This window comes from Peromyscus maniculatus, chromosome 6, assembly GCF_049852395.1.
Source record: "Peromyscus maniculatus bairdii isolate BWxNUB_F1_BW_parent chromosome 6, HU_Pman_BW_mat_3.1, whole genome shotgun sequence".
NCBI lineage: Eukaryota > Metazoa > Chordata > Mammalia > Rodentia > Cricetidae > Peromyscus > Peromyscus maniculatus.
The window spans coordinates 116,250,302-116,268,533 of NC_134857.1; the positions used below are offsets into that span (position 1 = coordinate 116,250,302).

Genomic DNA, 18,232 nt, shown 5'->3' on the forward strand with positions numbered 1-18,232 from the left:
TACATCATGGCATACTAGTTTAAGAAACTAGTATGTTTGTAATTTTGACTAAACTCCCTGACCAGTTTTTCTGATCCTATTACTAAGAATTCATGATAGTATGAGCTAACATCTTTGTCAACATACTTAGTTAATTTGTGTATAGTAGTTTTTCTTAAATCACACTGGAAATATGTATCATTTAAACTGAGTTTTATGGGAATAAAGTTGGTAAATTTGACCATATTTATCACCTTCCAACATAGTCACAAAGGTGCACATCATCTGAAAAACATGCCACAGTTAATAAGCCACATTAGCCATGTTTAACACACATCTGGAATCTCTTCTTTTAGAACACTTTGTGTTTATTTATATCTTGCTTTATATTTTATAAAATGTAAACTAGTCCAGCACTATAGTTGAGAAATATGTGTCTATATGTAAAATCTAGTTTTCTTGGAAAGCCCTATAGTCTGTCTGATTCTGATTGTGTGTGTGTGTGTGTGTGTGTGTGTGTGTGTGTGTGTGTGTGTGTGTTGTGCCTTGGAACCCTCCTCTGAGGTCACAATACACATAGCATAATTTTCTTATTTGCCAATGAAGATGGATAGTAGTATTGATTATCCAACAATTTGGGAATCATTTTTAATTCCGGATTTCAAGATAGTTCTTTGCCTTTACGCCTTTAAGTTTGATGGCACTAGCGTTTACACATGCTCCAGTTTTTTGAGATGTAAATACATCAAGTGTAATGAGAATTTTCAAGCACACAACAAACTACCGGCATCCAGAGCCAATGGCACCGGTGGGAATCCACTGAAGCACAATAGAAACAACTAACACCAAGTGTATGTACTTAAACAGTTGAGTTCATCCTTTATACCGAGGGCTGCATGTGCACCCGAGGCAAGTCTGCCTCATGACATCCTTCCTCCATCTTTTGAGAGAACTAATCCCATTTCCCCTTTGCAGGTTGTGGGAACTGGTTTCATAAGGGTTTCCTCAAGGACACAGCCTTATCTAGCCCAAATGTGAGAGTAGCAATTACATAATTCAGAACTAATAACCACTACACCTTGCTGCATTTAGAGCTCAGATTCTGCTCCATATTGCTTGAAATTGTAAACAACAGGTTGGCTAAAAAGCTTTTAAGGACTAAGTCTAGAAGAAGTGCACTTTAACAAAATTACAGGCCTGTCTATGAGGTAGGAGCTATCCGAGACAGAAAATATTGAATCTACAGAAGCCAAGCCTGGGGGAATTATTCTGAAGGACTTGCTTAAGTGTGGATCAGCCCATCTGAGGCCAAACAAAAGCAAAATGGTATCATTGTAAGCTAAGTAATGAATCAGTTATTGATCATGATATAATAACGTAATATTTGTTCTTTTTCTGAATGTGGTGCCAATATTTAGGTAAATTGTTGAAAGAGTGACCTGCCTTCGGCATAGATCCTGTTGTATTAAAGAATTACACAGTGAGGTGGGACACATACATGAGTTAATCATTGCACAAATGATTTGGGAAGTGCTATGCCTGCCACTGTGGGAAGGAACAGTAAATTCAGAAAAATGGGAAGTTTTCAGGAAAGCTGGAAGCTGAGTGCTTTCTTCAGGCCACCTGTAATTTTCTGGAGACTTCCATCTAAGTCACAGTTTATGTAGAGATGAGCAGGAGTTAAGAGCACAGCCCTTCAAACAGTGATTGTGAAGGGAGCCTGGGCTTCCTCCCCTTATTGCCTATGTAAACTTTGTAAAATAATTTCATTTCTTATGAAGGAAAATATTACCTACATCATATTCTCATGATGTGCCAATGAAATCGCATATATGAAATATCTAGACTGTATCCAAGGTATTATTGATTACTGCTATAGTAGTTTAGCATTATTGTTAGTATTGCTACCTCTTATTCTCTTTGTTTCTTAATTTTTTTTTCAATTGGAAATTTGGAGGATGAAATTAAATGATTCTGAGGGATACAGTTCAGCTTTCTGCATATTACAACAGTTTAGGATTTGTCCAATGATTTGTGGAATGTCTTCTGAATATGAGAGATTAGAAAATTAATGGAGGTAGCAATTGCTTTTTGTTTTAAAAACAAAAAAAGCCAGATCAAACACCATTAAAGAAAACTGATGACCAAAGGTTATTTTATTGAATGTTTGGTCATTTAAGCCTGTGGAGCATTTATACAGAAAGGTAACTTATTTTTAGACATGACATTTGAATAGGAATGGTTCTGAGGTCACATGATAAGGAAGGTAAGCAAGACATTGGCTAATCATGAGGAATACACAGGAAGTATTATTATGCAAATCATGGCCCAAGCATTTTGCAAATATCCATTTGTTTAATGTTCAGTTTACAAAAGGGAAGCTGTACTACAGAGCAGTGAGACTATTTGAGATGATGCAGTTTTTCTAAGCAGTCTGGACTCTAAGTTCATGCCCCTTGCCCTTCACTTAAATATCTCTGGAAGAAATGTGTGTGAATTCACGGAGTTACTAACTGGCACACTGAAGAGCCAGGGCAGCCTGACCTTTGGCTGTGAGAGTAGGGTCAGTTATGAGGAGATAATGCTGCAGTATGGAGCAGTAGTCTGGCTCTTATTGAAATAATCTAGACTAGAATACAACCGAGGAAACAGACTACATGGTTGCCATGGTGATGATGAAGCAAGCCTGGCAGAGCGAACTTGAAGTTCTCTAGGTCATGGACTCTTAAGAGTCTCTTAAGTGATTTCCCAGGAAATTTGTACAGAACAAGAAATCACAGTCGAAATCCAAACCCTCTCATGCTTGAACCAATATGCCTTTTTTTTTTTTTTTAAAGAATCTTTTGGAATACTTACATTTTTGTAAAGAAAGTATGCGGTTTTGCTTTGTGCCGTTTGTGATCCTATAGTAATCATATTTTTAATACTTCAATACTTGTTTTTAGATACCTGTTCTCAGTAACTTTCACAAAATTAATCTGAGCAGATTCTTGTTGCCTCCTATCCCAGCTGCTTCAACGTATAAATAAACAACGGCCCCAAAATTGTTTACATCGTTCTGCCTTTGTTGCTTGTGAACAAATCTGGCCTGAGACTTTGTGCTTAATTAATTCTGTCCATAGCAAACACCTCATTCCCTGTTGCATTATGAATACTTATTTAATAGCTGTATCTTTGATGGGAAAGTTATCTACCAGAAGAGAAAGACAAGAGCTGTATTTTCAAAATGCATCTTCATGGCCTGTAAATCATCAGCTCCCAGTCTCCATCTCTGCCTCTGGGGCACACGTTTTTCTGTCTCCTGGGCAGGAAACCCTCAGGGTAATTAGTATCTAGTGGTGTGGGAGTTCAGAAGATGTTGGGTGACTGATTATTGTTTTGTTTATCATTTGGTGAAAGAGTAATAATTGGGTCCCCCTTGGCTGTGTGGGAGTCACTATAGCCAATACCTATGAGGGATTGCTCTAATAAAACTCTCATGCTATGGAGGATTTTGTTTTCACACACACACACACACACACACACACACACACTTTCATGCCTTAGTAAGCTAAACTCTGATTTCTCTTCCTCAGGTCATAAAACCTTTGGAGTTTAAAAATTCTGGGAATGCTTACTATACTTTGGACAGTTGATATCTCTATGATGAAAGTGTTGTAGTGACTATCATAAAAATCATTATGTATCATTCCACTTGGAAAAACAGTATTGTATTTTCTGTCAATTTTTTCTTCTCATGAAAATCATCTTTTAGTTTCATACTCATGTATATTTTGTTTGGACAGATTGTGTGACCTTTCTTCTTTCAGTATTTAAAGAATGAGTGTATCCTACGTATTTAAACTATATACCTGAGCAGATATAGAGTTGGCTCAGCAGTTAAGAGTACTTGCTGCTCTTGCAGAGGACCCAGATTTGATCCCTAGCCCCCACATGGCAGCTCACAACCATCTGTAACTCCAGTTCCCAGGGGTCTGATGCCCTCTTCTGACCTCCTTAGGCTAAAGAGAAAAACTTTATATAGCAAGGATATACTTCTTCTTTTTTTTTTCTTTCTTTTTTTTTTGGTTTTTCGAGATAGGGTTTATCTGTGTAGCTTTGTGCCTTTCCTGGAAGGACATGCTTCTTTTTAAACATTCATATTAATTGAACTTTTACACTTATTTAGCATGAGTGTGTTTAAGTGGTGTATGCACACATATGCCAGGGCACACATGTGGAACTCAGAGGACACCTTGCAGGAGTCTACTGTCTTCTTCTACCATGTGGGTCTCAGGGATTGAACTCAGTTTATCAGACTCAGTGACAAGATCCTTTAGCCACTGCACAATCTTACTGGTCCTAAGCTATATATCATTTAAACAGTAAATCATTAACAGTTCTGTTTAATGATACTGTATTAAAATGCTGGTACATGCTTACCTGTCTGCATTAGCATACTCCATGTATTAATCTGGAATATGGAATCATTACAAAATGTGACATGTTTACCATCAGGGACACTATGGGAGTGCCTTGGTGTCCCTTTGGGCCATGATAAACTCACAACTGTATACCTTCTGTACTCCACTTACTCCATGCCCCCGTTCCTTTCTATTTCGTATGCTGAGATGGCCTCTCCCTTCTCCGTAGATTGAGGGGCATGGGTTTTGCCATGAGGATTGTTGCCCCTCACTAGGCATCGTCTTGTGCTGTGGGTCAATAGGGTGGTGAGAAGAAGAGCTTTGAAGAATGAGCCACAATGCTTCTCTGTGCTGGAAGGAACTCTTGTAAAGTACAAGGCAGGCGCAACACACTGTAGCGTTTCCTGTTGTGTTTGTGGTTACTTCACCCTGAACGTAGTCTGTGTCTGCAGTTCAGTGTTAACTATAATCACTTCTACACTCCATCGTGATGGTTTTACCACTCCCATATGTCATGGGAATTACACTGTTCTGTTCATCATATCGTGTGGTGGGGTGACATACACACTGCAGTTCTTAGCTACTTTGGACTCTGCGTTTCACAGTGAGTTCTTCATTAATCCCTGCTCATTAGATTTGGACTCTGTTTTGTCACAGGTAGCCTGTACCTCCTTGAGTTACTTCTGATATGTTGGGGTGCTGAGAGAGAAGAACTCAGTAATAAGCCCATATCAATAAAAATCTTATTAACTAGGGAATTGTTTGCTAACTGAAATTTGAAATGCTTTTTAAACTTCTCAGAGGTGGCGCCTTGAGAGCCTTTTTTGAAAACACAGGAGTACATTTTACTGATATAGCATCATAGTTATGGTTAATAGGTTCATTTTATGTCCTACATTGTAGACACTAGATTTTATCTGTGACCAAGCCTTTCCATATTCATCCCACATTCATGTGCCCTTTCCTGCCTCCCCTTTTGAATTTTTATCTATTGCTCACATACTGTGTCATCTGTGGTGTGGCCCTGCACCCATTCCTCTGTATGCATAGACAGTCTCTTCATAGTAGTGGGTTCTTTAAGAAACATGAACCAAAGGAAAGTTTCTGTTTCTGAGATAGTTTGACTTTTGACCATTGTCTATCATTTCTTAAAGTTACTTTCATGTTTGAACTAAGTCACATTTTGTTTCTGTTTACTCATATTGTGTGTAGTACCACAAGAATGTTGTCTAAATTGTTGGTGACGTAATGAGAGCAATCCACTCAGCATTTCATTTATCAAAAACACATTGGTTGAATATTTATCAGACATGAAAGCTCTGCACTGGACACACAGATTTTATTGTGAATCTTTCTACTTGTTTTTGTGTTTTCTAAGCAGCAATGACCTACTGACTCCTTGGCTAACTCCTTTGTGTAACTTATAAATTTTCACATGGCATTATAATTTTAACAATCTATTTTTTCAGTCTTTCAAAGTTTTTAATGTACAAGGTATACCTGCATATGGCTGGGAATGTAGACAGTTCCAATTTTACCAATAAACTTCCCACTTTCTGTCTTCAATGATTTAAAAAAAAAGAATATGGATGAATGGAATAAAGGAAAATAATTTAGTGATTTTATTGTCAGATATATCCATTAAAAAACCTTAATGTTTAAATCTGCATATGCATAAAAATGAGACAGTTGAGGCCTCCTGCATGCTCTGTTTCTCATCTGAGTGAGTGATTCTTAGAAATAGCCCAGATGCAATAGATGAGCTAAGGTTTAGTCACCTGAGGAAGGCAATGTAAGCAGTACTCCCATGGAGGTGCCTTCAGGGCCCTTGTTTTCTTACAAGCTGCTACAGAGCCTCCTGGGAGGAGGGTTGGCCAAGGCAGGGTAGGAGGGAATCAAGTTCACTTGGGGATTTAGCTCTGTGCTTAGCTCTCTGGAGAGTGGTGATGAGGCAAACTATTTCAATCTTTTCTTCCCTGTGATGCATTTAAAAAAATTTCTATGATGGTTTTATTTATGAAATTATATATATATATATATATATATATATATATATATATATATATATATATATATATATATATATGTGGTAACTAAGTGGCATCCTTAAATATACTTAGAATTGATTCTATCATTTGGGGACATTTTTCAAGATCCTTTCAAACAAGAGAAATTTACTCATTAAAAACTGTGATGTTTGTAGATGTTTTAATTCCAGAGTATTGGGCCAGTAGGTAATCATGATGTCATAGAAAATGCATGGTGTTTGAGGTTTTGTGATGAATGTGAGCGTCCTGTGTGGAGATAGATTTTATTTTCATATCATGTTACAAGAAATAACTATTTTTATTTTAATGAATTCTAAAGTTCATCTTTATTAGATATTTAATATAATATTAAATTTTACTGTTTTTAACTTTAATTTAGGGAAATTCTTTACTCCTGGTTCATGTTTTGAGTTGTTGAGTTGAGGATTTCTACATGGTAAAGCATGCACTGGGTTAAATCAAGTTTCAGAATCCCAGGCAGACTTTATTTCTAAGGGGTAATTACCATGCTCAAGGGACTTACTCCTTTGGGAAATAAATTCACCTTGTCTTAAAGTACATTTTCTTGTTTATTTCATGGTTTTAACCTCCTTCTGTGACATATTTGTCTACAGAAACAAAAAAAGGGAAAGTCTGAAACTAAGTTTCTTTTCTAAGTTTAGTGTGCGTGTGCTAGTGTGTGTGTGTGTGTGTGTGTGTGTGTGTGTGTGTGTGTGTGTGTGTGTGTGTGTGTCTCTGCCATAGTACATGTACCCAGGTCAAACGACAATTTGGAGGACTCCCTTCTGTCAGTTCTACCGTGTGGGTCCTGGGGATTTTACTCAGGTCCTCTGGATGGATGGTGGTATACCCTTTACTTCCTGAGTCAGCTCTCAGGTACTAAAATAAATGAAATTAAAAGTTTCTCTCCTTAAGCTCATCTCAGTGCAGAGATTTTTTTTTTTTGCATTATTTGAAGTTTGCTGCTCTAGAAATGAATATAAATACTATTTGCTAAAATATTCTGTAATTTTTTCACTTAAGACTAAGATCCAATGTAGCTTGGCTATTTCATGACACAAATGAATACACATATTAAACATCTTAAAACTCACTGTAGCATAAGCTTATAAGAACAACTTCTCAATTATATATTTTATTTTTAACAAATCTAATTTGGCTTCAGTCTTTATTAAAACATTTAATATTTATTCAAACTATATAAGTATTACTTTATGGTGTTCTTGTGCTCATTTTCTGTAATTATTCATTTTTGGTTGAAATTGTAATTCTTTTATTTAGTACCTGATATGAAAAATTAAGTTTCGGTTGGCATACAGAGGAATACGTTTCATTGTGACATTCTTATACATTTGTTATCGTTATGTGTTGTTCTTCCCTCCCACCCTCCATTTCTCCTCTACTGGTCTATTTTTACCCTGAAAGAATTGTTCTAAATTGCTTGTAAAAATTTTTAGAATTGGGTTCAAAATGTACTGTTTATAATGTATAGTTTGCAAGCCAGAGGGAAAAGGAAAATTGCTTATTTTAATAAATGCTTTGAGCACCATTGTACCCCTTTGTGAACCCTTTTAAGATATTGCATAAACCCCATTGTGCTGTATTTGCATGTCAACAGCCAGGAAAACTGAAGGAGGTCTTCAGTTTGCTAAAGGAGTGATCTGGATAGATGTGTATTGACTGAATATATTTTAAGTCTCAGGCCCTGTGGGTGGTCCTTACAGGAAATGGGTGAAGAGGACCTTGTTGAGGATGGATAAGGTCAAAATAGCAGCAGGAACATCAAAAACACACGGCATTACCAAGTCGACATTTTACTTAAAGGTTCATGTAGGACCTGTTTTTTTGAATCTTAAATAAGACAGGATGTTTAGGCATGCATATTTTGATTTAACAGACATTCATATCTCCGGTGAAAGCCTGATACTTTCAAACAAGCCAAGTGAGAAGCATCAGTATGAGTGATTCAAGTAGAGCCCTATTAAGGACGTTTGTGTAGTTCTTTGAGTCTAGCTTTCTCCCCTAGTAAGGGTTTACCTTTGTATACACACACTCCATACACAGATAAACTGAGAGTTGTTTAAACCTCCATGTAAGTTAGGTCATATCACTCAGCATGAGAACCCAAAACATAGCTTGATGTCCTGAGAACCTCCCCTTTCACTTCCCTTCCCTCTTTATTCTGATTGGGATCATATTTCATGTGTTGATCTTGTGTGGTGACCAGCAGCAGAGCTACTTTTTATGTACATTAACTGGCATTTTTTGTTTTCAAATAGCCAAACTTAACAAAGTTCACTGTATTATTACCTTAAATCAGAATATTTTAGTCTAGATTCACCTAAAAATTAGGACACTATTATAACTTTTCAACAAGAGAAGGGGCCTTGGTAATTCTTATTACCTGCTCTCTCCTTGCTTCTTCATTTCTTCTTTCGTTTTGCTTTCTAACGTTTTTTTCAATGCCTCCAACAAAAACTACAATGCACCACAGGGTCAGCTCTTGAGTCTGTGTCAGACAATTCAGGTTGTTGTCTGGTGCTCACTTTTCCCCAACCTCCACACTGACTGGCCTCATAGGTAATGCCTAAGTATTCCATAGATTCTTATGATTGATTAGGTAGTTAATATTATTTTGTCATCAGAAGCAAGGGGACACAACTCCACATATATGTTGACTTTGGAAGTTGCATTGCCCAAAGGGTATAATTTATAACCAGGCTCAAAGTTTAAGCAAAGTTTAAAAAACAAGTATAAACACAGTGGCCGGTTTTCATGTTTCTTAAAGAACGTCCTGTTTGCAGTTGACATTGTAAGGTTGTTTAGGGGTTAGGGAGAAAAGACTCAAAGGTCACAAACCCGCCTGCCCATGTGAGTGTAGTTCGCCTGTTGTTTTCTTACCGTCTGTGTCTGAATAAGCTCTTGGGAAAGGGGAAGCTGGCTCTGAGAGCAACTTGACTTTGTCAGGTGCGTTGGATTGATGACTGAACAAGCAGGAAATGTGAACTGCCCTTCCCACGTCCCCTCGGATAGCCGTGTCTTTCTCTTCTGCCAGCCTTTGATTAGAACAGAGGTTGGTGACATACACACCGATGCCCACAAGATTGGAGTGCCAGTCTAAGGAGGTCAGGCCAGAATGTGTTTTAAGTTGTGTCGGACATGTGATATCCTTAAGCTGTTTTCTTAGCATGCACTGACCCAAGTATCTTTGACAGCCCTTTTGCAGAGTCACCCCATGAATTATGGGACAAGGGCTCTTCATGTGCATGTTCTGGTTTTAGAGAGGGATGAGACAAACATGTCTGGACTTGCAATGACATCTCACCTGCTCTCTGTCATCCACTGGCATGGTGTTTGTTAGCAGCAGGAGTAAATGTGGGGAGACAAAGGGAGCTGGCATTCTATATGTTTTTGCTGATGATGTAGACCAGTGGGTCTCAATCTGGCCTTCATACTAATATTTCTAGGGATTCTCATACAAAAATAGTGCCTCTAAATTATCTAAGAGCTCTGCATATGATTTGTGATCCTGAAAAGGAGGGAGCGCAAGAAGAAAATATGTGAGAGCAATGCCTACAAATGCCTGTTTACTGTTTGTGCATGTGGTATGTAATTTTGTATGTTCTAGTAGCTGCATTTTTAAAAAGTAAGAAGAAATAGGGAGGATGGATTTTAGCAATGAATTATATTTAAGTTATTAAATAAACATTAATATGAGATAAATATGAATATTAATGAGATCTTACACACACACACACACACACACACACACACACACACACACACAACACTGCTGTGTTTTCCCAGCTAGGGTGGACTGCATCCCTTTATAATTGCAAGCCCAAATAATAAAACCTTTATCCCTTAATTTGCTTTGCCAGAGTGTTTTATCACAGTGATGGGAAAGTATCTAAGATAAATGCACACAAGCACATGCTATATCTTCTAAATACAGGACTTATTATAGATTTCCAGCATGTCTTGATTCCGGTCTCCAACGCCTATGACTATCAGTATCGTGGTAAGCAATGCCCATCTCAAGGTCAAGAGACTGATGTAGAAATCAGAATGCCTTGATGACATTACTGGTTTGACCACTGAGTAACCTTTTGATGATGGATTAAACTCATCCTGTGTTTGTATTTTACTTTACTCTTGTTTAGTATTAGTGAGTCAGTGTTGAATGAACATCTTCTAGTTTGCTTTAATGATCCGTAAACAAAGGGTAACCAGTTAACTTGGAGATGGAGCCTGTGCTTAGGATGCAAAATGTCTGGGTACAGCAATACCTACCTACAAGAACTAAAGATAAGTAAGTTCATATGTTCTGTATATAAAAATGAGAATAGCGTAGAAGCCTAAGGAGTTTTGTTTTATTATTTATGTGTATGTGTGTGGACCTGCTTGTCTCTATATGCAACGCCTTCATGCATCATCTTCAAGAAGAGGGCATCAGATCCCCTGGGGCTGAAGTTGCAGGCTGTTGTGTGATGCTCATTGTGCATTCCGAGCACTGAACTCTGGTGCTCTGGATGAGCAGCAAGTACTCTTCACTGCTGAGTCAGTCCTATCTCCAACTTCAACATCCTTAGGGTTTTGCTGTGGAAGTAGAGGAGCAAGCAAGCCCCCTGGGGTCAGGCCCTTTATCCTTTGGGAGTTGTGGTGTTTGGGTTTTCAGGTGTGATACCACTGTAAGGGTTAAACGTCACTGGGCAGAAAGTTCTCTTAAATCCATGATTTTCTCTTGTCACCATTTTATGAAATTTTCAAGATAGAAGTCCCGCAGCACAAACCCATCCCTCTTTCCAGTGAAGTTACCATGACGGCGATTCTTAGTTGTTTCCTGTAGCATAGTGGGGATCCCTTCAGTGGGTGAATTGTCTCACACATGAGAAACAGAAAGTGTAGGTACCAGGATTGGACAAGAAGCAAGAGATTGCAAATGGCTGCTGATACCCAATAGTGGTTTGTTTAGGATCCAGTTAATTCAAAACTCAGGAAGAAATGGTGGATATTTTTGAAGTGTGGTCTTGGTAATCAGCTGGACCCAGGGCTTGTGAGTACTCTTGCTACTGAATCTTCTGGCTTGCTCTTTCTTGCCAGTGAATGCAGAACTGACAGCAGCTTCGATAGATGCCTATACTGAAAACATTTCCCCCTGTCACACAGCTGAGCTCTAGTGGAATTGTCACATGAAAAAGAAACACTTACATCTTTTGACCATTGGAGATGGGCCTACCAGGCTCCCTCCGTCTGTGACGGGAGAACATGACCGCAGTCCACAAAATTGTTCTTAAAAGCAATTTTATCTTAGTCATGGAAGAGTTTCGTCATCCCTCATCCCACGTTTTACCTAGTATTTGTCATGTTATTAATTTAAAGATATGGTGAAATTAGAGAAAGCTTAATGTTCTCATTTCTCTGTAGCATGTTTCTAAGACGTATTATAAGATTATTCTGCATTTAAGGCAAGTATAAGAAAATGGTTGCTGGACGTGGTGGCGCACGCCTTTAATCTCAGCACTCAGGAGGTAGAAGCAGGCTGATCTCTGTGAATTTGAGGCCAGCCTGGTCTACAGACCGAGTTCCAGGATAGGTTCCAAAGCTACACAGAGAAACCCTGTCTAGAAAAACCAAAAATAAATAAATACATAAAAATGAAAATAGAAAAAAAAATGTCTCAGGAAGGCCTAGTTCAATCACAGTAGCTGTTGATAAGTTTTAGTAGCATTCAGAAACTTTGCTTCTCTAGGTCTAACCCGTATCATAGAAAGCACTTGACTGCAGTATTCAAAGTAAAGGAAGGAGGGAGAACTCCAAGTTTATTATGTTAAGCACAGACACTTTCACAATGAGTTAATGGGGAAAAAATATTTTCCAAGCACATGGGGTTCTTTGGTCCAAATAGTTTTTACTCAACATTTGGCACAGGTCTCCATGTAGGGCTCTAGGTGAAGAGAGAAAGCAAATAAATGTGACCTTTGGAAGGCTGGTATTTTTTTTCCTGTGAAGCCAAAAGGTGCACAAATACACAAATATTAGTCCACTCTTTATTTTTGTTCTGGAAAACTTCTCCTTGGCCTTCAGCCTCCCTGCGTATCAGTATTGGCATCCTGGCAGCCCAACTTGCCTCCTACAGGCCTTGCCATCTGTCTGACCTGCTGAGAGGCCAGGGCATATCAGTGTTCCTCTCAGCCAATGGGAAACGGGACCTCCTATTGGCTGTTTTCCTCTCCCTCCTCCTCCTGTTGATGCTGTTTGTTCGGAAACAGCACCTCAATCTCAGAAAGGGTAGCTTTACTTCAGCCAAGCCCTGTAGCTAACTGCCCTTGCTGCCCAAGCAGGGTAACCTGAGTTCAATCCCTGGAACCCATGTATAGAATGAAGGAGAGATCCCACTTCACAAAGCTGTGCTTGGACTTCTGTGAGTGTATGTGTGTGCACGTGCATTCGAGAGCACATGCACACACGCGTGCACACACACAAATAATAGATAAAATGTAAAAATGTTGCAATGACGTGTGAAAAATCTGTTGTTGCCCTGGTCTTGGCTATGGAGAGAGCCCAGGTCTGAGGTCTGAGAGAAAGTCAAATTCTGAAGAGGAGACTGTCCTAGGTTTTCTTCCTTTGTGCCTCATCTTAGATGTTTTGCAGCTTTCAGGTTGAGTCCTTTGCTCTACATTAGTTTAATGAGGTCATCACTTCCCTCCACCTGACGGGCTCCCTCCTTCCCTCCTGTGTGCCTATCCATCTTGTGTGGCAGCTTCACAGAACCACTTAAACCTTCACAATTGCCTAACTTGAACCTTGGGAAATGATATTTATTTTAAAAACCAGCTCTTGCCTATAATGCCAAGGATGTTTTTGATGGTTCCCCTTCTACACCTTTCCATCTATCAGATGTCCCTTTGACTTATGGCTAATTAACTTTGAGAAATGGCAAGAAAGAGATCTGTGAACCTCAAAACATGCATAAAGTCTCAGGTTATGAAAGATAGTTATTGCTGTGTGTCATGGCACATACTTTTAGCATTCGGGAGACAGGGGCTGGCAGATCTCTGTAAATTTGAGACAGGCATGGCTACATAGTGAGATGCTGTCTCAAAAAAGAAATGTGGCTATTGCAATGTCTCTGTGCCTTCTTTATTCCTGGATGTGTGCACATATTTGAGTGCCTGTGGAGGGCAGAGTTCAACTTCTGGTGTCATTTCTTAGGAACTGGTCACGTTGTCATTTCAGATAGAAATTCTCTCACTGGGACTTGGAGCTCACTGATTGCAGTTCACTGCAAGGCTGGCGTGCAGGCCAGTGAATTTGATGGATCCTTCCATGAAGGAGTGCCTGCCTGGTGCTCCTGATCAAACTCAGGCTTTTTCCAGGCTCTGCTGGAACTATCTCCCTGGCCCTCCACATTTTCCTAACAAACATTCAGGCAAGAAATATTGGCGAGGGTCAAGAACCAATGGCAACAGGATTTCTAAGCTCCATGATATCCTCCTTTTCTCCCTTCTGTGAGGAATGATTATGCACTGACATCCTGCTTTGCCTGTTACAGAACAGCTCAATATATCCCTTTGAAAATAAAGACTGTTTTGTTACAGGAAAACTGTTAATCTACAAGAAGCATCTCTCGCCTCAGAATTTCAGTTCTGAAACATGATCTACTGATGGTTTTTTAATGAGTATGTGTTGTCTTGAGTACTTTTTGGGGGAGTAGTATAGTTATTGTTAACATGAGTATCCTGGCATCAGACTGCCTAGGTTTAAAGTCAGTTTACACATAAATCACTAGGTGATTATCTTGGGCAAATTGCTTAATACTCTTGAACCTCAGTTCTCTCCCACACATTACTGTTCTGGGGACTCCATGAATTTGTACATAAACACATGTACATATGCTTTATTAGTCTTATAATTTCCCATTGTGTCTGATTTTATTACCCACACAGTGCCTGGCATAGAATAACAGCGCTGTAGCTGTTAGTTGCCATTCTTACTATTTACTTCAGTTATTATAACACTCTTCAAATGGACGTAATCCCACTGTACAGACGAGGTAACTGAAGCCAGAGGAGGCTATTTAACTTTTCCAAGGTCGTAGAGCTGAGAGTTCAGAGCTAAGGTTTATACCCATGTTCACTGGTCTGGGCACAAAAGCCTCCTGGTCATCCATGGAGTCTGCCGCTGACTCTTCATTGCTCCGGCTCTGTCAGATGTGTGTAATGGTTAGACTGTGAGGAAAGCCATGACTGCATCCACATGGAAAAGTTTATTTTCTGGTCATTGTTCTTTTTTTTTTAAGTTTTTACAATTTTATCCTGGTAACAAGAGTATGCTGTTAGATTGCACACATTTCTTGTCGTGTATCTACATGAGTCTTGCTTCTTTGAGGCAGTATATTGTACAGTAGGAGAACAGTTCTCTTGTTTACTTGTTTGGAAATCAAGTGTTTTTGCTGAGTGAAGGGTCCTAATGAAGATGCCCTTAGGAATACGGCATAGTGGGTGTGACACAGGCAAGTTCTGTTGATGATGCCAATGGACCTGAGTTGTCCAATGGATGCATTCTTGTATGAAACAGACAAGTAATGAGTTTTTAGAGCAGCTCATGGCCTGCTTACTAGAACTCATGATACCCATCTCTGACAGTGGATCTTTGAATGTCCTGGCACCTCTCGGAGCTTGGTGAATCCATGAGGGCAGAGAGAGCATGTGGCAGGTATTCAACAGATGTTAGAATGAAGGTCGCTACCAGAGAAATGTTCACTGTACAGATGCACAGGATAGATGGAAGAGGGACCGAGTTTTTTTTTTTGTTTCTTTTACCTAAGCAATCATAATATTTGTCTTCATGATGTTTTCCTGATTGTTTTTGTCTGACTTTATATTGTGTCTTTCTTTTAAAAATGTGTTTATGTATATGTGTGTGTGTTCATATTTATATCTGTATATGCAGTGTGTATGTGGGTGCATATGTGTACACATGCTTGAGGGACTCAAAGGCCAATGCCAGGGTCTTCTGTCCCCCTTCACCTTACTATTTTGAGAGATATTATCACTCACTGAACCTAGAGCTTGCCCTTTGGGCTAGATTGGCTGGCCTTTGAGCTCCAAGGATCTGCCTTTCTCTTTGCCACCTCCTGCAGGTGAATGACCAAGCCTGGCGTTTTCTGTGGATACTAGGGAATCCTAGTGTGAGTCCTCATGTTTACACTGCATGTACTTTACCTATCGAGCTACGACACTAGTTCCTTCCTCCCTCTTCATAATGTCATGTGTGTGGTGTGATGTGGTGTGTGTGTGTGTGTGTGTGTGTGTGTGTGTGTGTGTGTGTGTGTGTGTGTGTGTGTGTTGATCCTTAGGAGGTTCTCAGTCTTGCATATTGAGGTTTGGTCTCTCACTGGGACCTGAGACACACAGGTTAGGCTAAGGTGGCTGGACAGTCATCACAGAACCCTAGAATCTGCCTCCCCAGCGCTGGAATTTCAAGCATACATCACTGTGCATGGCCTTTTGGAAATATGTATTGGGGATTGAACCCTAGTCTTCAAGCTTGTGTGGCAGATGTGTTATGGATTGAGTTGTTGACATAATTTCAAATGTAAATTTGACCTTCCTGCTCAAGTTTCAGTTCATTTTGTGTCTTTTGCTTTAAAACTTCTGTTCTTTCCTGTAATGGTGAGTAGTTAGTAGTAGGGCTTGGACTCAGAGATGGGACTTCAGTTGGAATAGACAAACGTGTTGAGTTGCCTTATCCCTTGCATTGGTCCCAGCAGAGCAAAACCATCTCTGCTGTTGTGGATTTTAAATGTATGTTTAGGGTCTGTTTTCATTTATGGAATTGGTGATTGCCTAACAGGAAGTTTTCTTTTTAGAGATTAAATAAACTCAATCACGATCTTTCATATGTAAACAATAGTATTGACTGAGAAGAATCATAAGCCCCTTTTCCATGGCCACTAATTATTTCTCGAATCAAAGGAAGAAGTCAGTCTTTAACTCTTGACAGACCCTGATTGCTTTTTAATTGGAGAATGTATTAAAGACAGCATTAGCTGGTTAGCGATGGAGTGCCTACTCGGTGGTCGGCAGTCCATTGTGGCTGTGCTTTGGTTAATGTAGTAAGTAACCTTTGGACTTCTCTTCTTTCAGCTGTTCCATTTCCGCCAAGTCACCGGCTGACAGCAAAGGAAGTGTTTGATAATGACGGGAAGCCTCGTGTGGATATCTTAAAAGCACATCTCATGAAAGAGGGCAGGCTGGAAGAAAGTGTCGCCTTGAGAATAATAACAGAGGGTGCTTCGATTCTTCGACAGGAAAAAAACTTGCTGGATATTGATGCCCCAGTCACAGGTAAGACCCAACCATGGAGGCCAAGGTACACCAACCACTATATAGAACAGTCAGTCAAAGATCCTACCTCCCAGTGAGCCTTCAGGCACCTTACACATCATCTGCTTCTACTGTTGAATCTGGGCATCCTTAAGGGATTAATATTGTCTGTGCATAGAAATATTTTTATTTTCACTGTCTACAAGATTGAATTACTGTGTTCTCAAAAGTGATGTACTACACTGTTGCTGCAGGTATAACTAATTGGCCATGTTTTGTCAGCAGAAACCCTACCATAAGGCAAGGTTAGACAACGTGACCTCAGCCTCCCACAGAGGTGGTGGCCGTGTCCAAGTGAAACAGAGTGAATGGTGCTTTGAGGATGATCCCCAGGCTGCATCCTCTCGTCAGCACCAGGGAATGTGTTCAAATGTCAATTCTCAGGCTCTGAGTCCCTGGGGTCAGGCCCAGCGTTCTATGTTTTGATTAAGTCCTCTGAGTCCTGGTCCACACTAAAGTGGGAGAAGCACTGACTTGACTAAGGAGGCCGGTGTGGGCTCCTTCCTCCACTGTCTTGTGCCTAGGCTTTACTTCCTAGATGCTGTTGCTCTGTCACTTTTCTTAGAAAGAGATGTATTTGTTGTAAGGATGCTACTCTTGTGTCATAAAAATTCAATCTTATTATAAACAGAGCATCTAATACCTAGAGAGTTTGATATACTGTTTATGGAGTTTGCTGAGTGTATAGGCTTTTATTTTCAGTGGAGCTAAAAATGTTTATTTTTTAAAAAAATATTTTTAACTTCGCAAGGGAAAAACATTTCAAGGCAGAATATTTGGAAGAAAGGAGACATTGAAAGTGTTTCATATACACTTGTGTTTTTCATCGTCGGAGTATTCATATGCTTTTGCTGTCGTTCTTGAAGAGCTTGTTTGAATGTGACTGTTAGCACAGTGATGTGCTTCCTTGAGTATCAGAATAGACCTTTGCTGATTGAAAAGTCCTTCAGGATACCCGGTCCCAAGAAACTGACATCATGCATAGTTTATTTTTGGTTAGCAGTTTCAGTGTTAGACAGCAGAAAGCATTTGTTCTGTTGGGAGTAACCATGTATTGGGCTATTGTCACTAAATCAAGCCATAAACCTACCCTGTGCACCCCAGAGTGAGCCCCAGCTTCCATATTATCCGATGGAGTGTTGTCTTATCTCCTCCTAATGATACAAGGACATGGTGGTGCTTGGCTTTCTCCAGGGCTGAAACTCTGAAAATATGATGAAATAAAATTAGTTTTTAAATACTAGTTAAGAACCCATAGCAGCAGAATTATCTTAAAACTTGATTATAATTGCCTTCTACACTTTAATGATCATGTGTAAGCATTGGATAATATCTTTATGATTACATTTATTTGTAACCCAATAAGAACAAATGACATGATATTTTATTAGTTTATTTTTTTCTCCTTTTC

General features: G+C 39.4%; 1 protein-coding gene across 2 annotated transcripts in view; it reads left to right on the plus strand.

The window, feature by feature from the left end:
• Ppp3ca (protein phosphatase 3 catalytic subunit alpha) overlaps window positions 1-18,232 on the plus strand; it is a 291,242-nt gene that overhangs the window by 122,366 nt on the left and 150,644 nt on the right. For both annotated transcript variants that reach the window (XM_006970334.4, XM_006970333.4), the window contains exon 2: window positions 16,582-16,782. In XM_006970334.4, the coding sequence (XP_006970396.1) occupies window positions 16,582-16,782 (201 nt within the window). The remainder of the gene's footprint in view (window positions 1-16,581; window positions 16,783-18,232) is intronic.